General features: G+C 38.1%; 1 protein-coding gene across 4 annotated transcripts; it reads right to left on the bottom strand.

The window, feature by feature from the left end:
* LOC140927693 (rhodopsin, GQ-coupled-like) lies at positions 1-27,479 on the bottom strand. 4 transcript variants are annotated; one of them, XM_073377367.1, is made up of 4 exons: positions 14,746-14,854; positions 9,280-9,417; positions 4,716-5,470; positions 1-2,862 (listed from the first exon to the last, which is right to left on the bottom strand). In XM_073377367.1, the coding sequence occupies exons 3-4, from the start codon at positions 5,375-5,377 to the stop codon at positions 2,451-2,453; spliced, it is 1,074 nt and encodes a 357-aa protein (XP_073233468.1). In that variant the 5' UTR covers positions 5,378-5,470; positions 9,280-9,417; positions 14,746-14,854; the 3' UTR covers positions 1-2,450. The 4 variants fall into 4 exon arrangements, with proteins under 4 accessions (XP_073233468.1, XP_073233469.1, XP_073233471.1 ...); XM_073377368.1 differs by lacking the exons at positions 9,280-9,417; positions 14,746-14,854 and adding an exon at positions 27,310-27,479; XM_073377370.1 differs by lacking the exons at positions 9,280-9,417; positions 14,746-14,854 and adding an exon at positions 17,518-17,641.
* Between the last annotated feature and the right edge of the window lie 328 nt (positions 27,480-27,807).

The raw sequence follows: 27,807 nt of genomic DNA, 5'->3' as shown, positions 1-27,807 counted from the left end.
GAAATCAAGACAATCAATTTATTCAGGAAAAAAAAGAAAACTCATTTTCTCCTCGAATAAGAAAATTATTTACATGAACTATTAGTTTTAGTTAGTTCTCCAATTACTATAATCCTCGTAACACAGCTATGTACATTTTATTATGTTAAAAATAAAGTCATTGTCGTAAACGTATCCAGGAGCTCTCTTCGTAAAGCCTAAAAGGGTTGCTGAGAGCTCCTGCTCATGTATAATTATTCTCTTGTTTTTCTGTAATAACTCTGTGCATGGGCAAATAAATGAATGACAAAGTGACAAAGCAGTAACTCACACTTTAAAACCAAAATTGCCGGTGTTCACGAACCATGACACACCCAAGGCCCTCTCAGCTGGGACTTGAGCGCTTGGTATGTCAGGTTGTCAATCCTTTGTATCAAATCTCTTGATGAAGCCAATTTTCGCTTTCAGGCACACCGAAGAAGTTTTTTTGGAAACTAACCTTTTCATTATCTATCATTTTGCTGTTGATGGGCGCCAAAATGGCATGTTTCACCCATAATTTCGTAGGCAATAAAGGTCCAAACGTAACTTGAAATGTAAGCGTTTTAGTCCCAATTCGCCATGTCGAGTGAAAAACTGGGTACAATATGTGACCAAAAATCTTCTTGGGATCGTCTAGAGGGCCAGCATGAAGGTCAACAAGCATGGCGCTTTACAAGTACTGTGTTCCAAACTGATGATGCACCAGGTATGTATTCTTCAACAGTCCGTTTAGTCCGTCTTCAACAGGTGGCTTACTGCGTAGCTATCCGCCATGTTTTAACTGTCCCTCCAAACGATCTCCAGAGCCTTTGCGGTCATAAGTCGTAACCAGTTCTCCGCTCGTTAAGAACATGGTTAATGGTGACATCATCAATTTTCGATAAATACTCAAGAATAAAGAATTGATAAAATGTTCACCTAACGGAAAATGCTTTATTGATGTATCGGTCTGGGGGTACTGGGGCCTAAAGGGCTTCAAGACACAGATATAGGTGAAAGGTTTATAGAGAGGAGAAGTGTGACGTCAAGTTAATATAGTAGAGGTGGCCATTTGTATTGTCAAACGGTGGAAGAAAAGTATGGACTTCCGTTTCGTTCCCGAGTGCAAATCATGCACAGGAAAGTCATACATACCCATTTTTTCGTTTTCTTCTGCCACATTTGCAGGACCACGGTTTGTTGAGATCCAGAAATATTGCTCAAATGGTAACGTGACGTAATGACTTCCTCTCCTCCCTATTGGAATTCTTCCTTGGAACACAAACATGTTACACCTACTTTCGTTTAAAAACTTGAAAAGGCTATTTTAATCTGATTTTGCCTTAAAAGCTTAATACAGTGAATAAACTTAATAAACTTAACCGCTTTAGCTGTGAAACAACACTTAATGTGAATCAGTTGATGAACACAAGTCAGAACAAACAGTTTCCGTTTTTTTTCAAACAAATATAAACTTTATATAAAACCTTTTTGAAAACGTAATAATCTGTTTACTTATTTCCATTATTTAATAATTAAAACACTTTCTCACGTGGAATATTTACATGTCATTGTTAAACAGTACTCAGATTGAGTCTGGTTTAAGACAGGGTAGATCTTTCGGCAATCTATTCTGTAGGAATAATAGCCATAGTCATAAGTGTATGGCTTAATTACAACTAACATTTTATGTGTCAAGACGCAAATTCAAACCTACCAGCTATGATAATAAAACACTTATTTCACTGAAATGCACAACTAAAAGAACTGACTGAGGCAGAAACATGCAGATAGTTGGAGTTTGAAAAACTGTAGCGTGCAATGTTGCAGAAGGTAGACACCACTGAAATTTTGTTGTGCGCAATGATGTACAAGGTTAGCGATAAAGATTTGTTGCGACCTTTTTTCAAGATCGGCGCGATGAAACTGGCGTGCAGTGTTGTAGAAGGCAGACACACGATGAGATTTCATTGCGCTCATATTGCAGGAGATAGACACACGATGAAATTTTTCACGCGCAATGTCGCAGAAGGTAGACACACACTGAAATTTGTCGTCCCCAATGTTGGAAAAGATAACAGACTAACAATCCATTGCACGCAATGTTGCAGAAAATAGAAACACCTTAATATTTGTTGCGCCTAATTTACAGTGATGAGATTTTACTGAGCTGGACACACATGCCGTAAAGTAGCATTACTTGCAATAGTACAAGCAACATTTTACTGTGCGTCCGGCAGCATTTCCTTATTTCATCTGCAACTCAGGAAGTACAGAAAATCAAAAGAGACATGACCACTTTCTACAGTCAACAACTCAAGCTATCACTTTGAATACTGTATAATCCGCTTTGATACCCATGTGGGTGGTATTCCTCAATAGAGATCAATTTGTTGTGGTGAGTTGAAGCACATTGTCCTTTTAGCGTAATAGGGTTCAATATCGCTCGATCACTTGTCATCTTCCTTGGAGGTCGTCCCTTTTCTTAAAGAACTACTATTTTGTTGTTCTTCCGAGGAAGAATGTCTCGCTGGTTTAACGTCAATCTCACCGGAACATGAACCGCGCCAGCGCACAATTTGCCAGAGAGTTATACGGAACCTGTCATTCATAACGGTATAAACAATTGGATTGTAGATAACCGAGGCCTTGGCTAACAGATCTGGGACTTCCGCCTCACCAGGGGATAGCACCGTACTACCCCGGATGGTAGCGATGATGCTCACTAAACAATATGGCGACCAGCTAAGAACGAAAGCGGCGATTGCCATGGCGGTCATGCGTACAAGTTTCATTTGGGATCTTTTTCTACTGGCCTGGATTGCAATGTTCCCTGACTGGGGTGGCTGTGTCTTGACTAACCTACAGTATCAAAACATAGATAAAAGGTAAGGTAAAGGTCCACAAGAACCAAAGGCCCAAACGGCCGGTGCTTATCCAGATTTCATTAGCATGAAGCACCTAGGAGTTTTGCTACTCCTCCCTGGACGGGATGCTAGTCCATCGCAGGGTTACCCCCCAGGAGTATGTCGCCGGTACCCATTTATACACCTGGGTGAAAAGAGACAAAGTGGAGTAAAGTTCCTTGTCTAAGGAAACAACGCAACGGGCGTGGCTTGAACCCCGGACCTCCAGATCCGGAGTCCGAGGTGTTAACCATTCGGCCAAACAAACCTCCACAAAGTATCAAAACATGACTAAATATAAACAAAATTGGCCTTAAGGCACGGTAAAACGGACAACCAAAACGTGCAACGTGTTTTGCAACATTGCTGCAAACGAGTTGAAAAGTGATGTTGCGTGTTTAACTACCCACGAGTCAAACCTGTCTTAAAGCAAAATCCCGGTCTCTTAAGTCCTCAAAGTGACAAACATAATAGGGCCATTTATACGAGGAAAAATAAGACGCGTCTTATATAAGACGCGTCCTAAATAAGACGCGGACTTTCCGTATAAACGGCACATTTCGTCTAAAATAAGACGCGGCTTAGCTGAGACGCGTCTTATTAGATAAGACATGCTCGTATAAATGGTACAGTTCGCGTCTTATTTAAGAAGCGTCTTATGTAAGACGCGTCTTATTTTTCCTCGTATAAATGGCCCTAATATTATTCAACTTTCTTCTTACAATATACTTACATAAAAAGAAAGTTCACAAGATCTCCTAAAGCCGGGGAAAATTACTTGATCTGTAAGCAAATTCTCTCAGTATTTTTTTGGGAAATCAGCGCAATGTCCTGATTTGTAAGTTATTTGTCAGCAGATTTCTGAATAATCTGTAGGTTGCGTGTGTAAAGCATGATTTCTAAGAGCAATGTCAAACTGTGTTCCATGCGATACTAGCTATGTTTGTCCTTCGTTTTCTTCTGAGCAATGTATAATAAAACAATAGTCCAATTTCGATTTCGTCTCGGCCCCTGAATAGAAGCACTGAAGACTCATTTATACAGGGCTAACTTCGACCTCAAGTAAAATATTCCCAAATACCAGCAAGAGGGTGCCTGAATTTGAGTTTTAAACAATAGACACAGTTTTACACAGGTCTTCTTCAAACTGGAATTTGTGACTATATTTTACCTTGGTCGAGGCTTACCCTGTATAAGTGAGTCTTCAGTGCTTCAGCAGCAGCCTCGACGAATTCAAAACTGAACTATCATTGGAATAGTTTTTGTGATATCGGGAATATTCAAGATCTTAGTAAGTGTTATCAGCTGAGCCGTCGACCTTGATCATTCCCAACATCACAAAAGAACTCTTCCAATAATTGTTTAATATTTCTTTAGGTAGGGATAACCCTGTATCAATATATCTTCATTGTTTTAATGACTTTTCTCTTGTGTTTCATTAAATCCTCCACTTGACAAACACACGACACGTTTATTTCTTCTGTTTCTTTGCTGTTTTGTTATTATAGCCGGCGATACTCACCATTTACAAACACTGTTTGGTTATATAATTGTGTAACGAGTGAAGCAAAATATCCTTTTGTTTCAAGAACCAATGCGCTTCTGTTTGGCACATAAATATCACAGCCTCGTTTCCAGTGTCCTCTCCTACTCCGAGAAGGAGAGGACCCTGGGAACGAGGCTTATTAATATCAATGGGTGACGTCAGCGGGAGTATCGCAATACTTTTTATCTATATAATTTGACAGTTTGGGAGTTACTTGTTGAAATATTTTTCCTTCACTAAAATCTCATTAACTTTCAGCTAACCTGTAAATTCTTTTGTAACATACCACGATGATACTCAGCGGAAAAAAGAAGCCGACAAAAACCAGCAGAACGTTGTATGCTGTTCCCGATTTTGTTTCGGGCAGCCAATTTGGACAACAACTGATCCCAGAAGTCCCGGGAACGAACTCGTTCCAGCCCACTAACGGCGGAAACATGGCGGTCACTCCGTACAGCCACGTGAAAATGATCATGCCAGCCATTTTCTTAGTTGGAACTCTTCGCGGTCTACCGACTTTACTGAAGCTGTGCAACATTGCAAAACTCATCATTGTCAGGCAGGCTATTGTCGCGATTCCCACGGAACCGTTTATGAATCCGGACCATATACACAGAGATTGGTTTTCAAGAACGTTGTGATCGGTGAAGTTGGAGGCTGCAATCACGGGGTAACCAAAGACGATGATAATAATATCAGCAACAGCGAGGTTGATCATCAGCGGAGTTATGACCTTGTTTTTATGCTCTCGGCGCCGTAAGACCAGAATTGTGAGAACATTGCCCACGAATCCTACCAGCACAATAACGGTCATAACGATGACGTAGGCTATGAATCCAGCTTGATTCGGTCTCCGACTCGCGTTCTGATCACCAGGGGTGGACTGCATTGTACCTGTTAGCAGAGTTTTAGTAGACGTGTCCATGTTCTTCTGAAACCTTGAGCTCGCGTAGGGGTTAAGTTCGACCACGTTCAGCTGTTGCGCATCAAGCAATTTTGTATAATATTAGACTCTACCCTACATGAAAAAGAAAAAAGACGACATTTCATATGATCACGTTGTCAGAGACTGGTGCAATGTTGCCACAGTTCACTGAGAGTTCCCGACGGAAAGAAATGGTGAGACAAAGAAATGGACATATGTATGGAAGGTATCCAAAGATTTTGGATTTCATCCAACTACTTTTGGTTAAAAAAAAAAATTGCGTAACACCAAGGTAAACTTAACTTAGGTACTAATTAATTAAATTAGAACCGCTGAGGAAATTGAAATGTATCCTTACTAAAAAAGTCTCGGAGACAGAAGCGTGATAACCAGGTTCAGATGGATTTTCTGAGTGTTTTCCTTTGACTTTTTACATGATCACTGTGTCGACGCAGAAAGCGCAAAAATCTGTGCCGTCAAAAGCGAATTAGCCAAAGAAAATAAGGCATTTGTTCGGCTGAAGAAATGATAAAATATCGCGAAGTGCAGTCAACAAGTCAAGTGACAAGTACAGCCTTTCGAAAGTCAGGTCAATGTCACGGCAGATGGCGAGGATCTTTGATTGATGGTTCACGGTTATTTAAAACCGTAAGTTAATGGACATTGGTGACCTCGCGGTAAATTACACGGCAGCCTTTATAGTATAACATCCCAAATACCTTCACGCTTTTGCTGGTCCTTCAAGACAATTTTTGGCTGTTTCTATGATGGCCCGAATTTCACTTGTTTGCAAATTTTATTGCAAAGAGCAATATCCGGCGTTGTTCGATCTTCGAGGGTCAGAATTACAATTTAGTTTACCTTTATTTCAAAAATCAAAGCGAGAAGTGCTCTCATAAATTTTTCAATCGTTCGGATCGTCGGGATCAGCCCAGAAATTTACGGGACAACCGAGACGGCTCTGTCCAAGGGCACCCAGCGACCTTTTTCTGTAAAATAACTGTTCAAAGGAGCACATATCGCCTAGAAATTTCTAAAGCTTGACAAAAGCTTAAAATTTCTGGATAACCGTTCCATTCGTCTAAAATATTCGAAGGTTTTCTAATAGCTTAACTGCGATTTTCGGAGGTTGTGTTATTCACATTTTAATACCAAGATATTGCGATTATTGTTTAAAAAGGTCTCCTAGAACTTTCGGTATAAAGACAAACGTTCCCTGTAATTTTCTAATGAAAGCCAAGCTACTTCAAGTCGACGAACTTTCGACTGGACCCACAAGTGTAGCTAACACTCTCCGGATTAGACGAAAAAGCCACCTAAAACTTTCGTGACGACCAAAGTTCCCGTAAGACATCCGAACAGATAAACAGTTTTTAGGGCAACTCCAAATTAACCAAACAGGCTTCTAAAGCATAGAGAAAACAATCTGAGGCATTTCTGACGTATTTGGAAACATTCCCGGCGGTCGTTGGCTGCCCCTGTCTGTCGTTTTCATAATTATAATTGTCTCGATTGTAGGAAGAGCTCAGAAACACTCCCCATCGATGACTTCCATTTGCTTACATTTTGTCAAAAGCTCAGAAAATTAGGATTGTCAAGTATCCTGAAAGAGGAAAAAGCTTTGTTGTTAACCCCCGTACAATAGGAGCTGTGGATGAGCAGACATTAGGAGATATAATTTCCTAGTACTGCTTACTTTGGGCATAAAAGGAGAGCGATTGAATTCTGTGATATTTTCCCTTCCATCCCCAACGATTTCTAAGAGAAAATGATGGCCGATAGATTATTTGCATCGTCTGAGGGCAGTTACCGTAAAGAACCCCTTGTCGCTCCCATTAACCCGATCCTCAAAATAATGTCAGAAAGTGCCACGCTGGTTCTAACTTGCTAGCCTGTGAACAGGCTTTCTGTTTTCGGAAAGGGTGAAAAAAGTCGCGAGGAGTTTTTTTTACCCTTTCCCCGAACTGGCAGAGAGCCTGTTCACAGGCTAGTAACTTGCCTGCAAACTGTCTCTCTTCGTTCCCCATCGTTAGGGACGTTTTCAGCTTCTAATAAGTGACCGCTTAATGTAGGTGCAACTTTTAAGACCTTTATCTTTCTAAGCTATCACAGTTGTGGAGTTCATTTTTTAACGATTCAATTTTTGCGGTGTGTTTTTGGTAGACCTTTCTTATTGATCGTGAAAGAAACCGCAAAATGGAGAGACCACTAGTATTTGAGTGGGTGCGTCCATGGCGAGGCATGTCCGGCGTCAACCGAAAACTACCCTCACGTTCTAATGTTTCTTCCCTTGGGAGACTTAATGAAAATAAAAAATCCTGCTCTACCAAGACAAAAATCTCCAATCTTTTAAAGACATAAATGGTATACTCAAATGGTCAATTTCGAGACCCTTTAATGCGCATGCTTTACGATAAAGCTACAGTACAAATAACAGGTTTTTAAACACCATTTGTGTACGCTTTTCAGATATAAAAGAAGAAAGATGTTCACGTTTGTTTCAAATCAGTCCTGATTTGACAACTAAGGAACGAGAAATATCAGTAGCTTCTTGATAATGAGTGGGTCGATCAGGGACAAATTGTTTTGGTAAATCTCCATCTACAGCCGATACAAACTATATTACCGTCACCTTTGTTTGTTCGTTCGTTTTCCTAATTCCGCATTATAAATAAAAGGGGATATGGGTAGGCTGGCAACATATATTTCGATGAAAATACCCTGATCCAGTGAAACCTCTTTTCAAGAAAAACCTCTATTCAGAAAGACGCAAACTTAGTTCTCCAAAACAGGTTAATATGATATAGTGTATATTTTTTAATCTCTAGGCGGTCGACTTGTTTTTCGAAACAAATACGATTGTAAAAACGCAACATCTATCGGCCTCATTATTACACTGTTTTTAAACACTAAAGAGAAGAAGCCAGCTTCAAACACGCAACAAATATTTTTAGCCAAATTAAGAAAAGGTGTTTTTGTTTTTGTTTTTCATGTTTAACACAAAATTTAACACAATTTAATAATGAACTTGCCCTGCAGGGAAGTTTTATCATTTACGCAAATCTTAATAATAAAAAAACTTACCGAATATGAGTTTTGAACCTCCCATAAGTGTTAAGAGTTCTCTTAGCACATTGGACCTGGATAATTTTAGCCAACTAAGATTTCTGAAAAAGTGTTGTGAATGCTGGAGTTTGGCCGAGAGTTTCAGACTACGGATGCAAGATCGACGTTTTGTGAAAACATGTCGAGGTCTCCTTACATTTCCGGAGAAAAGATTGCGGTAAAAACCGAAAGCTTTTCTGACATCATATTCTAGTGTTCATCCAGATAAGAAAACGTTCCTTTTTATGACTAAATGTTCAGAAATTTCTTTTGCTTCGATTATTTTCAATTGCTTCTACACTGAGTTTAAGGATTTTTTTTATTTATCGTTTTAGAATAAATAAAATTAGAACACTGTACGTGACCGGAGGAAAAGTGTGCTCAAAATATCAGATTTTGAGGTTTTTTTAAAAAGGAAGCGTCAAAACAAGTTTAACTTAAACTTTGACATATTACCTTTAGTTTGAACGGACAGAATATTTCACTGAGGAGCAGAGGTGAAAATTTTACCGAATTCAGTAGGAGGAACAACATTTCCAGGCTGATTGTAAATAAGTCGTTCAGTTAATAAAATAATAGTGAAAAAAAAAACTTTCCTTTAACCTTTGTGGTACCTATAGTACAAACTATACTAAGACATCACAAATCGCTGCAAAAAGTTACTCAAAACCACGAAAATTGGACTTTAAGGGCGGGAAAATTTTACGAAGGAGGTCTCTAGTTTAACTGGATTCGAACTGAAATTTCACTGACAAGGCTCGTTAGGTTTAAGCAATTAGTCCCATTTTTTTTCTCACCTCGATTTGTAGCAAAAGAAGAAACAGTTGATGCGACACCTCGATCGGACTGATGTGGTTGTTCGATACACTTAGGCACTCCGAGATCTTGCTTCGCCTTCGTTAATTAACTGACACTTACGACAATGTATATTCCACCTGAAAAATACATCTGTTAAATGGTCACTATTTTTTAATTTTATGAATACCAAGCAGCATGATAAGAATTAAGGTATTCATAGGAAAAAATGGATGACTGAGCGATTCAGTAATTACTGGGCTATGCCGACAGCAAGGCCTGTTTCTTAAAAGAAGTGTTGAAGGATCAGAAAAACACAATGATACCGAAGTTAGTGTATATTTTGTGTCCAGATTAAGAGGCTTTCAAACAATACATCATATTCTATGAAAAAAAAAAAATGCCTCCAAGCGCATGCGCCCTACATACATCATTTTCTTTTTATAAGAATGATGTTTTTCCGGCCCAGACTGAATATTCTTATTTTTCTGCCTATTTTAGGCTTGAATTATTCTTGTATTATTCCTAAATTATAGCTTAGACATTTCCGTTTTAGAATGTATTAGGGTCCCAGTTACAGTTAGTGCAAGTTTTTTTGTTTTGTTGGCCGTTTAGAGCAAAGGGGTAGTTCAAGATAACAGATTTTCAACACACAAAATCATATCCTTTTCAAATTCTCACCTTCGGGTTTATTCTTCAATTATTCTTAAAATTCCATAAATTTCAGCTTTCATATTCTTATAAAATATATCATTCTTATAAAAAGATTGTATTGCGGTTTCAAATCTCTCGATTCCTACCTACATTTAATAATTAATGTAACGAATTTCTGATGACCGTCATTGTCATATAGATACAAACCGTTCAACTCGTAATCTTTTTTTTTATTTGCGGCTCGAGGCCTCCCGTTACGTAATTACGTTTGAGAAGCAAGATAATGAATTTCACAGCACTGCCAACGCAACCTCGTTCCCAGAGTCCTCTCCTACCCGGCCCTAGGAAGCGAGAGAGAGAACCTAGAAACGAGGTTGCTGCCAACATTTCAATCACATACAATTCTTTATTTCTGCTGTTAGTGAGGGGGCTAAAGAAGGGGGTGAGCACCCATCAATTTTATTCACTCCCTTTCTAGAGACTCCCTGTGTTTACGTCTCTAGCTTTTTCGGAAGAAGGCGATTAGAGCGTTTATACTACTACAAGCCAATTTGATTGGCTTAGAGCAGTGGTATTTCATCTTAATTTGCAGTACCTACATGTGAAAATTACAAACCTTTTGCGGGAAGTAGATATTTGGCATAAATACGACGAGTGATATTTCAAAATTGTCTCAAATTTCACTCGCCTAACGGCTCGTGAAATTATGTATAACAATTTCGAAATATCACAACAAATCATGCTATTACCTATACCAATACGACGTTCTTTTTTCATTCCGCATTGTTTTTAAAATATCCTTTCGTGAAAATACACAATATTTACTGGACAGCACACTACATACAAAAAGTCTACAGGTTTGTCCTCGCTAAAATTCGTCGTAGAATGACGATGGCTATCACATTTTCCCGCCAAAATGACACTAGTTCACGCGCACGCACCACTTAGTATTCAGGGGAAAATCTCGTTCTCGCAGTCGTCTTCGTGTTAGAATCTAAAGCTTTCTACTGCCTCCTTCACAGGCCACTGTCCCAAGGCTTATTGGGAAGCACGGACAAGCGAGACACGCGAGAGGGGGATAATGTATAGGAACGAGCGCAAAGCGGTAGCGGCGCGCTTTCCCTAATACACATAATTGACTCAAATACCCTTCAAAAAAAGTGATCACGAGCGACTTGACGTACAGACAGACGTCCTTTAGGGTCAGCCCGCACCCCCTGCTACATGATAAATCGTGCCTATTGCAATCCAAAAAACATCAAAGTGAAATGGTTTGGTATTTCATTAGACTTAATATTATAAATGAAACATTGTCATGAAAGACAATGGAACATTATATCGCCACTTCTTCTCTTGTTGAAAACTGTGGGGAAATTTCGTATATCCCTGCGTAATATCCTCCATTTCTGTACACATATACGAGTCACTTCACTGTTGAGAAGGATTGCGTGACATTGAAGCAAAAGGACATCTGCGGGCGCAGGATGTACAGGCAAACACTGTGATGGAGAGCACGCTCTGCGCATGGCCTATGGTCAGAAGGTCGGTTCCATTGGTAACGAGCTCCTACGACGGTTAGACGTTCAGGTTAAACGTGTGAAGAGTTGATCTGATTTACTCAGTTAGTAAGGCGATACATCAACGGTCAAAAATCATTCTTTTTATATATTTCCCTCTTTCTGACTAGAGCTCTTAGGCTGACCACATTTAGAACATTTACGTCACTCGTCCAATAACAGAAATTTATTGGAAGAACGGCGTATTTGACAATAAGCGTCACGCTAAGATTAGCGCGATGCATCATAAAACAATTTTCACTCGTGTTTGCCGTAGTAAGCCTGGCAAAATTTTACATGAGCATTGTCTTCAATTTCTCTAGAAACAAAACCCAGGAGAAATAATGTTTTACTATTTGTTTTTGGAAATCCAAGTCGAGTATATCTTTATTTAGTAAAATCCAACTGGTGGTCTATCATGCTGCCTTCTGATTGGTTGAGCGGCTACTAGGCTATATGTTATAGCCCACTAGTGGCGAAATGCGCCGGCTTTGAAAACCAAAACAAGGGCGGTTGAATCGCGTTTTGCTAGCTAAAGTTGTTTTATCTCGATATTTTTTACTATCTAGTTGGATTTTACGAGAGCAATTATTCCTGTCGCCCTGATGGCCTCTGAGTCAATAGTTCATTCGGCCTTCGGCCTCACTGGTTATTGACTCAGAGCCCATTCCGGTTCGAGGAATAATTGTTAAAGATAATTCATGTCTGGTTTTGACTCTAATTAATGATTAAAAAGTTGACTTAATCCTTCTGAACAGAAATTTTTATCCCTTAGTGCTTCTTACCACTGGAAAGTTTAATTGCTTTCATTTGAAAGGTATTGTAGTAATCAACAGTGAATGAACGGTTTGGATTTAAAAATGTTTAAGTCGGATTCTAAGTGCAGCATGAAAATTTGGTCAACAGTAACCCGGAGAACAGAACTTGGCCGGTCATTCGTCAAGAAGAAAAAAAGGGGAAACATATCATAAATAAATAAATGATAACTAAAAAAAATACTAATGCAATTTTCAAAACAGACGTTTCGCTAAGAAGATGAAAAAATTATGGTGAAGTGTTTTCCTGGGGCTTATCTATACTCTATACATAAGAAAAATTAAATTTACTGGTGCGTTTTAAAAGCTAGATTAAACCTAATAAATCTGTGCCTAAGATTAAAAAGCAACTCTTTATAAAAGAGGTCTCAAAAAAAAGAGGCCAAACAAGACATTAGCATCATCACTCTTACCTGTTGGTCTTCCATAAGAAACAGGAAATCAGAGTACTAAGTAAAGATCACTCGAAGAAGATACGTTTAGGATTCAAGTTTTCGTCTAAGGTGGCACAGTGTTCTTGTGGTTTTAGCTTCGTAGAATCTGATACCAACTATTTTTAATTGCCTCCCGAATCGCGATAAAGAAAGTTCAGAGCTCAGTACTTATTCATGAACATGCATCATGGCGACTAAATACTCACTCTTGTCTGACTGGCTGGGAATGAAAAACCATGTATAATTCATAATTGGCTAAGACTCTGGTTTGCGCCGACTTTAAACTCAATTAATTTGCTTATTTTGAAAGCAAACACAAACAATTCAATGCTAATGATTAGCCTGTAAGTAAAACGATTTTTCTGCTTCTGAAGATTTACAATTGAACTTAAAGGGTTTAACTGACGCTGCTTCGTCGCTAATGAGACTTAAATCGGTTTTCAGTGTCTCCGTCTATTTTTCAAATGTTTTTTATTATACTGCCCGCCGGTATGTTGTCTAGCAGAGGTTGTGTTGGTTTTTCTGTCTCCGTGCAAGGAGAGTGATTTGTTTTAAATGCCGATGGGTAATGGCAAAAAAAGACTGCAATATAGAAAAACAAAGGTTGAAATAAATGAAAAGATGCATGGATGCGTGTTTTTTCGTTTTTGATTTTTTTTAGTATCAGTCCAGTGCCATTTCTAGTGTGCCGTATTCCAGTGCTTTGTAGCTTACTGGCGTGCCGAGAGCCTAACAATGTCATCAATTTCACGTGAACGAAGAAATCAGTTTGAGTCAAAACCTCGTTTTATTTTTTATCATCTAATTTTTAGTTCTTATTATACGTTCCTTTTGCAATACTGAAAATAATTATAGACATTATAGTTATGCAAATAAAGGTTACTGTTGTTGTTGTAGTGTTCGTCTTTTATGTTTTCCTTGAGATTTATGGCCTGGGCCTTAAAATTCTACAAAAGGACGAAATGAAAGGGAATGACAGTGTTCTATTTTGACTCAGGGGGACCCAACGACTTTTTTCTATGAAATATGAGAATATTATTTTTATAGTATTACTTGAGGACGGCTAATAATTTCTAGATGACCGTTCCATTCATGTACAAATTTCGAAGCTCATTTAATAAATTGCCTAAGATTTTCTGAAGCTTAATTTTTAACATTTCACTCCCCCGGTTAGGCTTTTTTTCGTAGAAAAAAGGAAAGTTAAAATTTTCGGATTCAGAACGAGGAACACAGGAACGAGCGAGAGTCAACGACTGCGCGAAAAATGGCCAGGGCTCTCGTTCCATTTTTCAGGCAGCCAGAACCGAAAAGTTAGCTCCTTGGTCTTTCTTTGCTCCGAAACAACACGGAAACGCTTGCTACGCAGGCTACTGGTTGATGGAGATGGGGGAGGGAATTCGAAGGAAATGTATTGCGAGATAGAGATATCTGTTAAAGGACCCACCCACTCCCAGACCTGAAAAGTGTCCCCCTCTATTAATCAGAAATTGTATCCCCTATACTAATCCCATAATTTTCAGGTATGCGTAAGGTAGCATTTTTTTTTTCATCTCTCTTGATACTAAACCAATGATGCCCGGAGGACTTTCCAGGTTTCGATATTCACATCATGAATTGATATATCGATATCAACACTGATGTAGCAAAGAAACAAATTGAGACATCGAAAGGTAGCGATAGCTGATATATGCTCAACTACTTTTTGTTGAAAAGAGTAAAAAAAGGGAATTCCTAACTATACAAAAGTTACCAGTTTCTGAGATTGCCGCAAATTGCTTTAAAATTACAGAGACAGATTTCCACAGAACAAGATTAACTTCGTTTGTTTTTGATGACTGCAAAATAGAAAGGTCAAACTATTAAACAGAATTAAATTGCTGGTTAATAGTTACATTGTATCCCGCCACGAAAAAATGTCAACCCGACAGTTAATGCGAGCTAGCGACTAGGTATATAAATGAACTGACAATAAATCTGGAAGGGCTACACAGTGATCAATATTTACGTACCAGTTAACACAAGGCGGTAAATGCCACTTAAGCAGCGCAAGCCCCTCGATCGATGCCAATCAAAGGGTAGGAATAAAAAATATCGCAAGGAGAATGGACTTCTCAGCTTTCCTTGCCGCTTTACGATGTCTATGGAACAAGAGACTCATTACAAGACAACTGAGGTTAAAACCATTTAGTTACATAGAATCATCACGAGTTATCACAAGACATCACATGCAGAACGAAAGTGCCACGACGTTTCCGGCAAGAAATCAAGATGAATTAACAAAACACCATGGCTAAACACAAAACTAGCCATTCGGACGGCACGCAAGAACCTCTTTGATCTACATCTTGATTGGTAGACTATATCGCAGCTCATTATATTCAAGCCTGCTAGAAATCACTACCCGAAGCGTTTATTTTCATGGTCAGACACAAGATGTAAACAACCTATGAAAGTTCAAAGGTAGAGTTTCGTGTTAGGATTCGTCCGCTCTGATAGGCACGTATCACGTATTGCCTCACAGAGAAGAGCTTAAGCCATGCAATTTCTACGGAATGAAAACTTATGCCAGTGTTGAAATTTCTTATGATGTTTTGTAATATTTCTTACGGTTATCACCCAAAGTGAACTTCATTTTTGCTATAAAAATATCATTATTGTTGTTTTTGTTGTGGGTTGTTCATTTTTACCAGCACAAATTTTGTTTTTGCCACGACAAGCTTGGCACGCCTTGATCACCAACCCGGGGGAAGGGGGGGAGGGAGTACTTCCTTATATATATATATATAAGCCATATATGTATGTGCCGCCCCGTCGGGTAAGGTTTTTGCACCGTTTTGGTCCGAAAAGGGGTATAATACACTTTGCCCATTTTGGTCTGGAATCGGGTTGAGTTTTTGAGGGATCTACTGGAGTGCATGAACATTTTTATCGTTTCAATTCCAAATGAGTAAGAAAGAAAGAGAATATATGCGAATTCCAAATAGATTTGAATAATTTTTGTGTTTGCGCCCTAATCTAAGTAATTATAACATAATTTCTACCTAAAGGCCAGGTCTGAAAATGGGTATGGATTTAAGAGGTCTAGTCTGAAAACGGGTGTGGATAATTACATTTTCCTTGGTCTGAAATCGGGTCAGGATTTCAAGAACCGGGCGGCACACCCGCACCAAGAATTCCCAGGAGCACTCCCCGGATCACCAAAGCAAATCTTGTTAGTAATGCCCCACGAGTTCTTCATCGAATTCAATCAATATTTTCTTCTTTTTCAAAGTGAGGGAAATGATCGAATGGCGTCAATGGACACAAAAATTACAGTAAAACGCTTATTGATGTGAAGTTTCCCGCCTAAACCTGAAAAAAACGCGACTTATCGATCACGTTGGCGAAAACTTATAGAGACGAATCTCTCTTGCACTGAGCATTTGAGGACAATAAAACGGCAAAGCATGATTTCGATCGATGAAAAGACGTAAAAGCTTAGTCTGAAAGTTAAGCCAAAAAATTGAAATCGCGTAAACAGTGATGTACCTAGCTACTGAATCGCATCAAAAGTGTTCCTTGACGCGTTTAGTTGTCATTTTAAAATAGTCAGTTTTCGGCAAACATCTGTTCGGAAGACGATTTGAGATCTAGAATTTTCGGAGCATTTGTTGTAAAATTTCTTGCTTGCCTGCCTCTCCTAGGATTTCCGAACATCTAAAAAATGGTATAATTGCCCATTTCTAACGGATGTTTACCCTAAAAATTTCACCTAGAATTTTCGAGAGCCTTTTTTTGGCTGAAATTTTCGAAAAGGTAAGTTTTGATCCCTGTAATTTTCAGATCACTAGACTTTCAGCTAGGAAATTCAAACAGATGAAAAAATTTTAGGGGCTAAAAATATGCCTATATCTACCGTTTAAATACTAAAATACGTTTAACCATGCTATGTTTAAGTGGTTTTGAACTATATTCTCGTTGGGTGCCCCTGTTGCACTGAGCATTTGAGGACAATAAAGCGGCAAAGCGTGATTTCGATCGATGACAAGACGTAAAAGTTCAGTCTGAAAGTTAAGCTAAAACTGATTGAAAACATGTAAACAATGATGTACCCGGCTACCGTGTCGCATCAAAAGTGTTCCTTGACGCGTTTAGTTGTCATTTTAAAATAGTCAGTTCAGTTTTATCTTGAACGAGACGAGAAGAAATCAACCGTTTTATTTTCAGTTTCCTTATACAATCCGTTGTTGGTAAGCTGAAATGTCGAGAAGCAGGTTAAGTCTATAACAAATATTTCTTATAAAATCAGGGGCACCCAACGACTGTTCTTTAAAATGTCTGTTCGGAAAAGCAAATATTGCCTAAAATTTTCTTTTGCTTGAGGACGGATGCACATTTCTAGATGAACTTTCAATTCATATACAATTTTCGAAGCTTATCTCATAAATTCCTTACGATTTTCTGAAGTTTAATTTTTCATATATTTTTTTTTTCAGATAAAGGAAAACTAAATTTTCGGATTCTAAAATGCAGAAAGGAATCAGAAAAAATTCTCACGTTCGTAAAACGTTAAATTGCACCTAAAATTTTTGAAAAAATAATACTGAAGCCCTTGCAATTTCGAAAAGACTTAAGTTCCTCTAGGATGACCGAACAGATGCAAATTTTGTAGCGCCGCTTAGAATGCATTTCTAGAGACCTAAAAGTACTCTGGATAGCCCAAAAAGTGTTTTCAACGTATTTTGGAGGAAACCGTCGTTGGGTGCCCCTGATGAAATTAAAAGTAAATGAAAAGAACTTACATTAACTAATGAATTGAGCATCTCCAAGTTCCCTACAATCCTCATTGAATCCTGTACATCAGTATCACGTACAGATGGAAAATAATTAATGCTCACAGCTGTAAAGCTCTACGGCGATTCTAGTTACATATTTGAATTTTAACAGGGCAAGCATTTCATCAACCCATTCAATACAAGATCCTGAACAAAAAAAGTAATGTGTCATTTAATCTCAAAACTAGGGATTGGACTTCGGCCTTACTTCCGTTAGTTAGCAATGATTCTATTTTTTTTTCTAAAGAATCTTTTTTTCTAGAAAAAATTGAAATACATTACGTAGAAATTAGCTAACAGTTATGGTAAAAATCATAATTGATTCTTCATTTCGTTTCACCACGAACTGTAAAACCGCTTTTATAATTTAGTTTGTCGAGGATATGAACATGAAAAAGAACTGAAATTTTCAACTTCTGAAGCAGAAATAAAGTTGTAGGAAACCACCAGAAAACTTTTTTCAGCTGTCTTTTATTCTAACATTTAAGCACGTACAATCGGAGACAATTATTGACACTTTATTCTTAAACCCGAAGTACGTAGGCAAAATTAAACCTCGTTGCAATCCACTTCTTCTTGCTACGATTCAGTTGTTGGCAAGCATGACATATTTTTCGAGAAGCTTGTTGCATTGAGTACGTATGTATCCAAATAGTAAACACACTCCTCATGAAAAAGAAGTAAATCACATGAAATTAAAAAGATAAACCAGTTCCACCTGTAACTAAAATGATTGATTGCATGTTTAGTCGCGGTCCTGTTGAGGTATAAAATAATGAGTGGAAGTGCCATAGCTTAAAAGAACTTGAAGTTTCTTTTCTCAATATAAAACAACCATTAAGCAAATTTGCATATAAAAACGAGGTTTTCGCAGGGAAAATTTGCAATGATTAACAAACTCAATATAATTAAAACGCCAGTTTAATACCCTGGGTAGACCAAACCAATGACCTAGATTTGAGCTTAATCTTCCCATTCGTTCTCATTAAAATCAACCGTTATGCCGACAGAACGTGGATATTCTAAATAATATTAAAATTCAGTGTTAATTGATCCTTCCTCAGTTTTGTGTCAGTTTCAAATTAAGCCTAAGCTAATATCATTTTCGGAGTAAGACAATCCGTAGTAAACTGATGTGAAGACATCACAATATTATTTACATTTTATAAATCAGTTTACTATTCATGTCGCGAATCTGAAAATGAACAGAACTGTTATTATTGACACCAAAAAGGAAACTGAAAAGAAGTGAAGGTATAAAGGAAAAACGTTATAAAGAATGCCTGCCTGCAAAAACTCAGACGAATTCGGCAAGGGTAGAAAAAAACGATAGTTTTTTCGGTTAAATAAACAAAATCCGTTTAAATAGTCGTTTGAGGCGCTCAAGTATGACACAGGTTTGAGGACCCCCCGAGCAAAAATAAATCATTCTGCTGCCTTTAAAACACTCCAGTTTTTTTCTACAACCTCTAGATATCTGTTAAAATGATTTGCAGGAAATATTACGTTGTTCTTTGTATACAACATAATTTAATTTCAAAGGCTTACAAGGTCTTACAATTTTTTGATACTGCAGTATTGGCTAGCAGTATCCGCACTTTGCGAAAAAATATCATAATTTTCACCATGTGACTAACCTTCAAATCAAACAAGCTTCGGCTGGTTGAAAGGAGAACTATGATCTACAGATCCCTGTCAACACTTCTTTGAGCAAGTGATCACAACTTTTCTAAATCCGCCATGAAAATGCAGATGTTTGACCTTCCGCGGTCAACTTTAACTTTGCGAGTCAGACAAATTTTATTCCCTGCACATGCATGTGTCTTAACCCATATCAGAGTAAAATAAGCAAAGAGATAAAGACATTTCGAAGTGTTCTAACCTTATAATCTGCTGCAAAAGACGGGTCCAAAAGCCATTTTCGCACGATTCTCTCGTCGTTCTTCAACCGAGAAGCCCCGGGGACGAGGTTGCTCTGTTTTGGTAAAGCAGTACAAAATCAGCAAAATGGCGGAACATTTCGGGCGTTTTGCAAAGAAAAAATAGCCGATCTACTGCCTAAAAATATAGCAAGAATAGCAACAACACGACTCGACGGAAGACATCTTCTATTTAAAGGGTATCTGCTAGACTAAATATCCCTTCAGTTCAGTATCCAAGCGAAGACGGCCGAACTTAACATCGATCATGTTTTAGGAATTATTTTGAATGATTTGTAAAAAAGCTAGTGGATTCTGCTCTCGTATGATCTGAAGAATCATGGAGACTCGGCCCAGAGCGGTTATTAGGCCCTTCTTCTCGATCCCCATAAGTCTTCAGATCCTACTCAGCCTCCTTCAATAATTGTTAAATATTCTACCCTAGGTAGGGTTAGCTCGCAGGCTATGAATAACCATGACTCTGGGGAATATCGTGAGAAGTCACACGGCAGCGGCACGCGAGAAGAAGCGGTCCGCATAAAATACTAGAGTGGAGTTTTTTGAAAACGCCGGCTTATCGTGTTAACGTTCGTGAGGACGGACCCAGTGTGATGTCATACATCATACAGTGCATACCCTGTAAGCGATACTATCGTATTTCCGTTGCTTTAGCATTTCCGTGTGGACGGGCGAAAATTATTCGAGTACGCTTCGTGTGGACGCATGTTTATTCTTCAACGGATACAAAAATCTCCGTCTTCCAAAATATCTGAGAACATGTGGAAGAGGCCTTACTTGATGTGCGTAGTTGCTCCTTTTTTGTCATTATCACCAATGCAAATCGAGTTTGCGTAGTATAAGTAACATAATTGATATTGTACAATACAATAGATAAAAAGTGCCTGGCAAAATATTTTCTAAAGAACTGAGACTTTTCGGCCATACGACACATTTTCAGTATGTGAAGAAAAGTAGCATACCCCAAACGGCTTTTTTTTTGACACCTTTTGATATCCGTCCTACGATATCATGTACGATATCCGTCCTACGATATCATTATTTCCACTAGTGACAACAAGCGGCGTTGGGATTTCCGAGAAGCAAAAATCTTTTGTGATATAGGCGGTGAGTGAGTATTCCTCGTGATTCGTGCTCATATTAGTTCAGCATCCAATTCCCAACATTGTTGGATGGTATATTTGCGTCCGTTTCCTCATCCTGTTGCATGTTGTCGCGTGTTACTAGGAACTGTGGCGCAAAGTTTGAAACCGGTCAAACTTTTAGCCACGGACAAACGGACGCCCGCAACGACTCCCAACATTGTTGGGCCAACAACGTTGGGAGTTGTTGCATGTGTTTGAACGTAGCTTCACGCTTTTGTGTAATATGCTCGCCTTTTCTGGAGCATTTTAGTGAGGCAAAAGCATGAAGCGCTATTCGAGCATTTTAGTAACGTTTTCCTGGAAAATTTACTGTTTTTCTCAGATAAAATAAAAATTAGAAAAATTTAAGAAAAAATGATGGCTTAAACGAAAAAAATGTTTATAAATATATATATCATATTTAAAATTTTTTTTAACGTGTATACATTGAGGTCATGCTGTCCATACATTTAACCTTCTTAAAACGTTTGGAATTAATTAATAGCCATTCAGTGATGATCATTACCCAAGCATCTTTTTTTCGACGGAGTGGGGGGGAGGGTAGGCGGAGGTAACCTAGTATTTTAAAGGAAATTAAGGCGGAGCATTTTAGTGGGAAAACAAAACCATATAAATGTGCCAAAGCCCAATAACCTTAGATTCAGTTGACATTTGATGATCACGCGTTTTCAGCAACGGCATCCAAAAGTCTCAGTAAAGGATTATCCGCAATGAGAACTGACGAGGTTGCTTTTATTGCTTTTTTGTGTAATTCAAAGCATTTTATTAATGTAACTTTAATTTTTAATCTTCAATTTAATAGTCTGTGTTACTCTTGGTAATGCAAATTTCAGCCTCTGAAATTGTTAATCTTTCTAATTTTAGCTTTTTTTTTTAGCCCTGTAACAATTCACATTGAGTAACAAAGAAAAACGCAACCCGTACTTCAAAAAATCTTTAAAATAACTATACATTATTGTATTGTGAGTTATTCTGTTAAGGAATAAAACAAAACGTAAAGAAAATGTTTGGCTGATTTGTATAAATTTCTTTGCCAGTGAACAGTTGCAGAGCATTAAATTGTCACTGATTTTTTTTTTACCTTGAACCCTATTTAAAATCTGTAATTTCGTGCATTTTCAACCTTGAGAATTTAGATTATCCGTCTGGCAATCTGCATGCTTGGTGAGTTTTTCATGACGATTTTTCGGGACGAACAAATCCCTCTCTCTCTTTTTTTTTTTTGAGTCGGCAAGTGTATTTCATCAAATCTTTAACGTAGACGATGTATTTCATGGCAAATCTCAAACGAGTAGGCTCAAGAACTTCTTAAAAAATTTGTCTATTACAATGGAACTCACCTTCGATCCGGCGATTATTCTTGCGTATTTCTGGATAAAATCTTCGTCTTTCCCAAGCACACAATAATGTAGCAAACGTCGCTGGGACTCTAAAATTGACTGCTTGCATGTGCCAGCCAACGAATTTATAGGTGACATCCAGAGCACAGAGTCTGCCATGACTAATTATTATCAGTTCTTTTATTGAAGTATCCTCGCCATATAGTTCTCTGATGTCGCTAGCGCTTCCTCTTTCCTTAAGACCGACAGTTAAGTTACTTTATGCCCCTTACTACTCGTCGAAGCCTTTTTTAGGCATAGGAAGAGTTAAAATAAATCGTCGCGTTGGATGCTAAGCTAAGACTAACAAAGAAAACTGACAAAGAATTAAAAAATGTCATAGAGATGCACAATTTGGCTCTTGACAAATGTCAGATCGAAAGTTTTTTATTGGCGTTTGCCAGTATTCATCGTATCAATTTTTTGACATTCAAGTTCTGCGTAGAGTCCCTATCAATTACTTTCTTCAATAAAAGCTTCAGTCTATTCTCAAGTGTCACAAAATGTCAATTTAATTCGGAAGGAATTGATCTGGCTGTTGTCATTTACTTATTATTTTGTCTAGACTGGGAGATATATTGGGGAACGGCTTGTCATCACTTCCCATTTTTTATGCAAGTCTTTTCTTGTAAAATGCATAACTAAATGTTATCATGCCACCGACACGTGGGCCACACACCTGGGGGCTACCCGGGGCCTATAAAGCGTTTTCACATGACGTCAAGGGGGCCATATTGGTGTTCCAAAACCGTGAGTGAAACGGCGGCCATGTTGGTGTACCCAGAAAATCCTTTGGGAGTTGAACTCTTTTCTCATGTAAATGCTCTCTTTTGTTCCAATAAATAAGCATAGATGCTGGCCACGTGAGTGAAAACACTCTATTTCCCTTACCCGGGATCAACAGCAGAAGGAGACAATTGCCGACGTTCGATATATTTAAATTCTAAGATAACTTCGAGGCTTATGGTCATTTTTAGTTCGCTGATGACGTAGTCATGCCATGGGCTTTTGGAGGCACTCGAATGGCACTCGATCACTCACTCACTCACTCACTCACTCACTCACTCACTCACTCTATGTCTCATTAATTTATTCATTAAGGTCAAATTAAACAATTTACTCTTACCTCCCTTACTTAGTATTACTTTCGTTCCAAGTGCCTTTTACGCATATGTTTGGCATATTCTAGAGGGTACCAGTAAGGCGTACATTTTTTCCCGACACAAAAGAGTAGCCAGCCGAAGATGGGTTTTGTATGTCACGTGCGAGCAAGATGGCGGGTGGAGAGTTAAACGCGTCGAGAGTTTAACCGTACAGAATATAAACTCTTTCTACTTGACAATTAGGCATCTTGAACAACTCTAATGTGTTTTTTAGCTCTATTTATTTAATTATTTGATTTAAATAGTTTTTTATAAGTACTGTACTAACCTTCACCCACTTGTAACCGCTCTGTGGTAGTAGCCAACTCGAAAGCTTGGCTCCTTTGGCTGCTTCACACTTTTTCCTTTGTTATGTTTAATTCAATGTATGGTTAGCTCTGTTTTTACTTCTTTTTTTTTCTTATTGTTGTTGTATTGTAATTGACTAATTGTGAATAAATGAACTTGAACTTGAACTTGAACTTGTATAAATGGAAATACTATTCTAAAGAACACTGACCATTAGGGCCATTTATACGAGGAAAAATAAGACGCGTCTTACATAGGACGCGTCTTAAATAAGACGCGAACTTTCCGTATAAACGGCACATTTCGTCTAAAATAAGACGCAGCTTAGCTAAGACGCGTCTTATTTTAGAACAGCCCTTAACACTGTTCTTAGGTAAGACGCGTCTTAGCTAAGACGAGAAAAACTTCGTATAAATGACCTTCGTATCTTATATAAGACGCGAACGCATAGTACGCATGCATGCTATTCTCCGGTACTCCCGTGGCACTCCTCATTGACCAGGAATACACTGCTTTTTTGCGCGAAGTAAAAGGTAGCAATGACAAAGACTTACATTTATAAGCATAATTCGTTGCTGATCAAAATGATAAAACAGTAATTTATAACAAAGGTTCTCTCGAGTGAAGAAACTGAACAAAGTGAAAGTAAAGTATAATTTTGGGAGATTCATGATTTTTTTTCTACCCATGCAGTCGGCTGCAAATTCTTGAGATCTTCTCTGGAAACAGGCAGTCTTTTCTCCCGCTTCGACGTCATTCTGTCAACCGAGGAGTGATGTCCTTCACATGAATTTCAAGTTTTTTTTAACTCTTTCCCTACCCCCGGAACAACAAGGAACAACATCCCCTCCCCGGGCCCAAATAGGTTAGCTTATACCGGGGGTTTCATAGGGGATTTGTCATAGGTAAAGTTGAACTAGCCGTGTATAGACGTGGCTGAATAACATTGACGTTCCTAAACATGTTATTTAGGAGTGTCAGAAGGCACAAATAAAACTTGGCTATTTACTCTCTTTCCTCTTTTTTTTATATAAGAATGTTTTTTTTCCGCCTCAGGCTGAATACTCTTATATCTCTGCCGATTTTACGCTGAAAATATTCTTGTATTATTCTAAAATTGAAGCTTAAGTCATATCCGTTTTAGCGCGCATATATTGGGGTATCAATGTACTGTTCATCGAACCTGTTATTAGCATTAAACATTTAGCTTTAGTTAGTGCTGTTTTTAAAGTTTGCTTCATGCTAGTTTTCCAGTTTAGAGAAAGGAATAATTATATCAGTTAAGTTAAAAACAAATAATTTGTATTTTATCAACAGATTTTCAACCCACAAATTATATGCTATTGAAAATCTCAGCCTCGGGTTTATTCTTGTAATATTCTTATTTTTCAGATTACAGCATCGATGTTCGTATAAAATATATTCTTATGAAAAAAGATAGTGTACTATAAAACCAATTAAAACTATTGTATAACTACTGGAGATCATGCAATGGCGGATTGATTTGTTGAGTATCGCACCACGCGAAAACAGTATCACGTAAAAATGCTGCTGAAGAGGTTTCTTAAAAAGACTGATTTTCGATCCACGAACTCGAGAACAGTATGACTGGGTTTATATATCTCTGTACTTGTAATCGTTTGTGGGAGTTAGACATAGGCGTTGGAGGAGGATATATTCATTGAGAAATTCATAAATCTCCAAACCCCATCCTCTCTTGTTGTGTCACCATTTTTTTAGCTTTTCTCACCATTTTGTTTAGTCTTTCTAAGAGAGGCATTGGAGAGACTTAAACAAACTAATAAACAGTAAACAGTCCGGCATTCTCTGACTGCCATATGTACTCAAATGAGGCAATGACATGCGCAAGTAAGTAAATAGAACAACGCATCAAAATTATAGTATCCAAACCAAGGAATGAATAAAAGACCCAGTCCTTCGATAGATTTGCTACCTTTCTTCTATTTACATGTACATAAGAGTGATGTCTCCGGGGAAATTGCAAAAATGAAACTCATAATTTTAACAATTAGCATTTATTGGATGAGACTTAGTATAATCTGAAGAATTATGCAGATCGAAGAAGGTGTAATCCGCCTCGTGCGCTAACACCCTTCTTGGTCTGGATAATTCTTGCGATTATACTCAGCCTCATCCAATAATTGTTTTATTATTCAATCAAAATTATAAAATACTTTACAACATGCATACCTCGATCGATGTTACTGGTTCCGTATTCATTCCTTGGCAAATTCAGGATAAAAGAAACGTTTAGTCTACTCCTAGTCTAGCAGATATCAGTTCTTCAAATAGCTGTTGTCTTCCGCTGAGTTGTATTTTTGCTGTTTTTGTTTATATGTGTTTATTTGACAGAAGCTATTTCTTCTTTGTTAAATGTGAAATTTTCCGCCACATACTCTAGCTCTACCAAAGCAACTGAGCTAGCGCAAGCTCGTCCCTGGGGTTTCTTGCGACCGGTTGCCGCCCCGCTTTTGCTGGCGAATGCCTGTACCATTGACGACATTTTAGCGGATATCGCAAACGTCTCCTAAATTTGGTCAGCGCGAGCTGGTTATGAAGAATTAGCCGGGAGGTTCATTGGAACCATTCGCAAACGGAGAAATATTTTCCATGAATAATAGGAATATCTAATGAGCAAGCCAGTAAGGATAGTTTCGTGATAACGATTATCGATGGAGAATTATCTTCAGACTGTATTAATCGTTCCTTTAGGTTGGTAGAGACATCAACAAAAATGAAAATAGTCTGCAAAATATTTTTTTAATGACTTAAAGACGAATAGTTGTCATTGCGATTTAAGGGGAGATTTCAAATCGAGATGTCAACAAGCGTAGATTTCATGGCAGCTTGTTGCGCCTGGCGAAATTGCTGAGTAGTTTAAATGTGCTCGAATTTTGATGCGATTTTTCGCGATTTTCCTGCTGTGCGGAAAATTTCCAAAAAGTTACCTTAATGGCGGGTAAATAGAAATATGTCGCTTACGGTAAACACAACACGGAACGACCACAATGACATCGCCACGTAATTGCCATGTAAATCCTACCCAAAACTCGACCAAAATCGTACGAAACGGGCCTTCATGTCGGTTCATGCATAAAAAAGACTTGACATGCTTAAAAAAAAGACTTCGTCTTTTTTATGCATGAATCGACATGAAGGCCCTGTAATTCCACGCCGGGCATCTTTATGAGAAAGGCGATCGTAAGAACGAAAAAAGACCATCGTGTTCCTTCGAACCTGACTTCTTTTAGGCTTATATCACAGTGTTTTGTTTTGTTTTTTTTTTCTTGCAAAATTTGTGTTCAAATTGAGCGGCGAAGTCGCGATAAAAAAGCAGTATACTTCATTCTTATTGATAAAACCGGGGCGGTGTTTTGGAGCTCATGTTACTGACGACATTCTTGTTTATGAAGTATTTTAAAATTCTCTGGTCTGAAAAATTACAGTTTAGAGGCCTTTCCTTGTTTTAACTAATGTTTCGTTTTAAGTTTTTCGAGTGTTTCTTTGTTGTCGATCTGAGCAAACCATGGAACTTAATAACAAAGGTTCAACTCATTTATCAGAAAAAGAATGGCTATGTTCAGACTTCCCACTCGAAATAATTGGGGTTTCTACTGTGATGGGCTGGCTAGCTCATTTACTCAGTTTATGAGAATATATGATTCATCCAACACCATTTGTATTTCAGGGTTAATAGATTATTAACAAAAGAAAAGCAAACAAAGAGTTTGTACATTCTCGAAAACGAACATGATAATCAGTGTGGGAATAGGCTTTTGCGAAAGAAACTGATTATCAATTAATGAGACATAAAATTTTGACTCACCAGAGTATCCACATAGGTACGTATGAGGAATTGATCCTCTACCAGGGTAAACCAGCCGTTCAATGAACAAAGAGTGAACTGAATGAGCTTAAATGAGACAACAAATCGCGTGATGTCGTCTTCGAAACGTGGTTAGCTGCCTTTTTTCATGGTTCCTGAACCACATTTGACCTTCAGGTCACAGTTAATGGTTTCTCTAATAAGTGCCGTGTTTCGACAACCTTCTGGTGTTGTCAGCAACGAAATGATCGGCGTTAGAATTCGAATTTACATTTCAAGAATGGAACTTGATCTAATCATGATCTAATCGTGACTTAGAATATTGTAGGGCTGTCCAAACATGTCTTACTGCATTGTAAATTGCTGTCATCTATGACCATTAAATGAATAACTCAATAGATGTCAGTTTGACCTCTAAACAGTATTTACGAATAGCTAAAATTGTGACTTTTTCATTATCGCTCTTTTCCAAGTTTTTAGCATTTCCGGCCATCAATT

Source organism: Porites lutea, chromosome 2 (genome assembly GCF_958299795.1).
Source record: "Porites lutea chromosome 2, jaPorLute2.1, whole genome shotgun sequence".
NCBI lineage: Eukaryota > Metazoa > Cnidaria > Anthozoa > Scleractinia > Poritidae > Porites > Porites lutea.
Note: the sequence above shows the minus strand (reverse complement) of the source record. Positions and strands in the feature narration are given on the sequence as shown.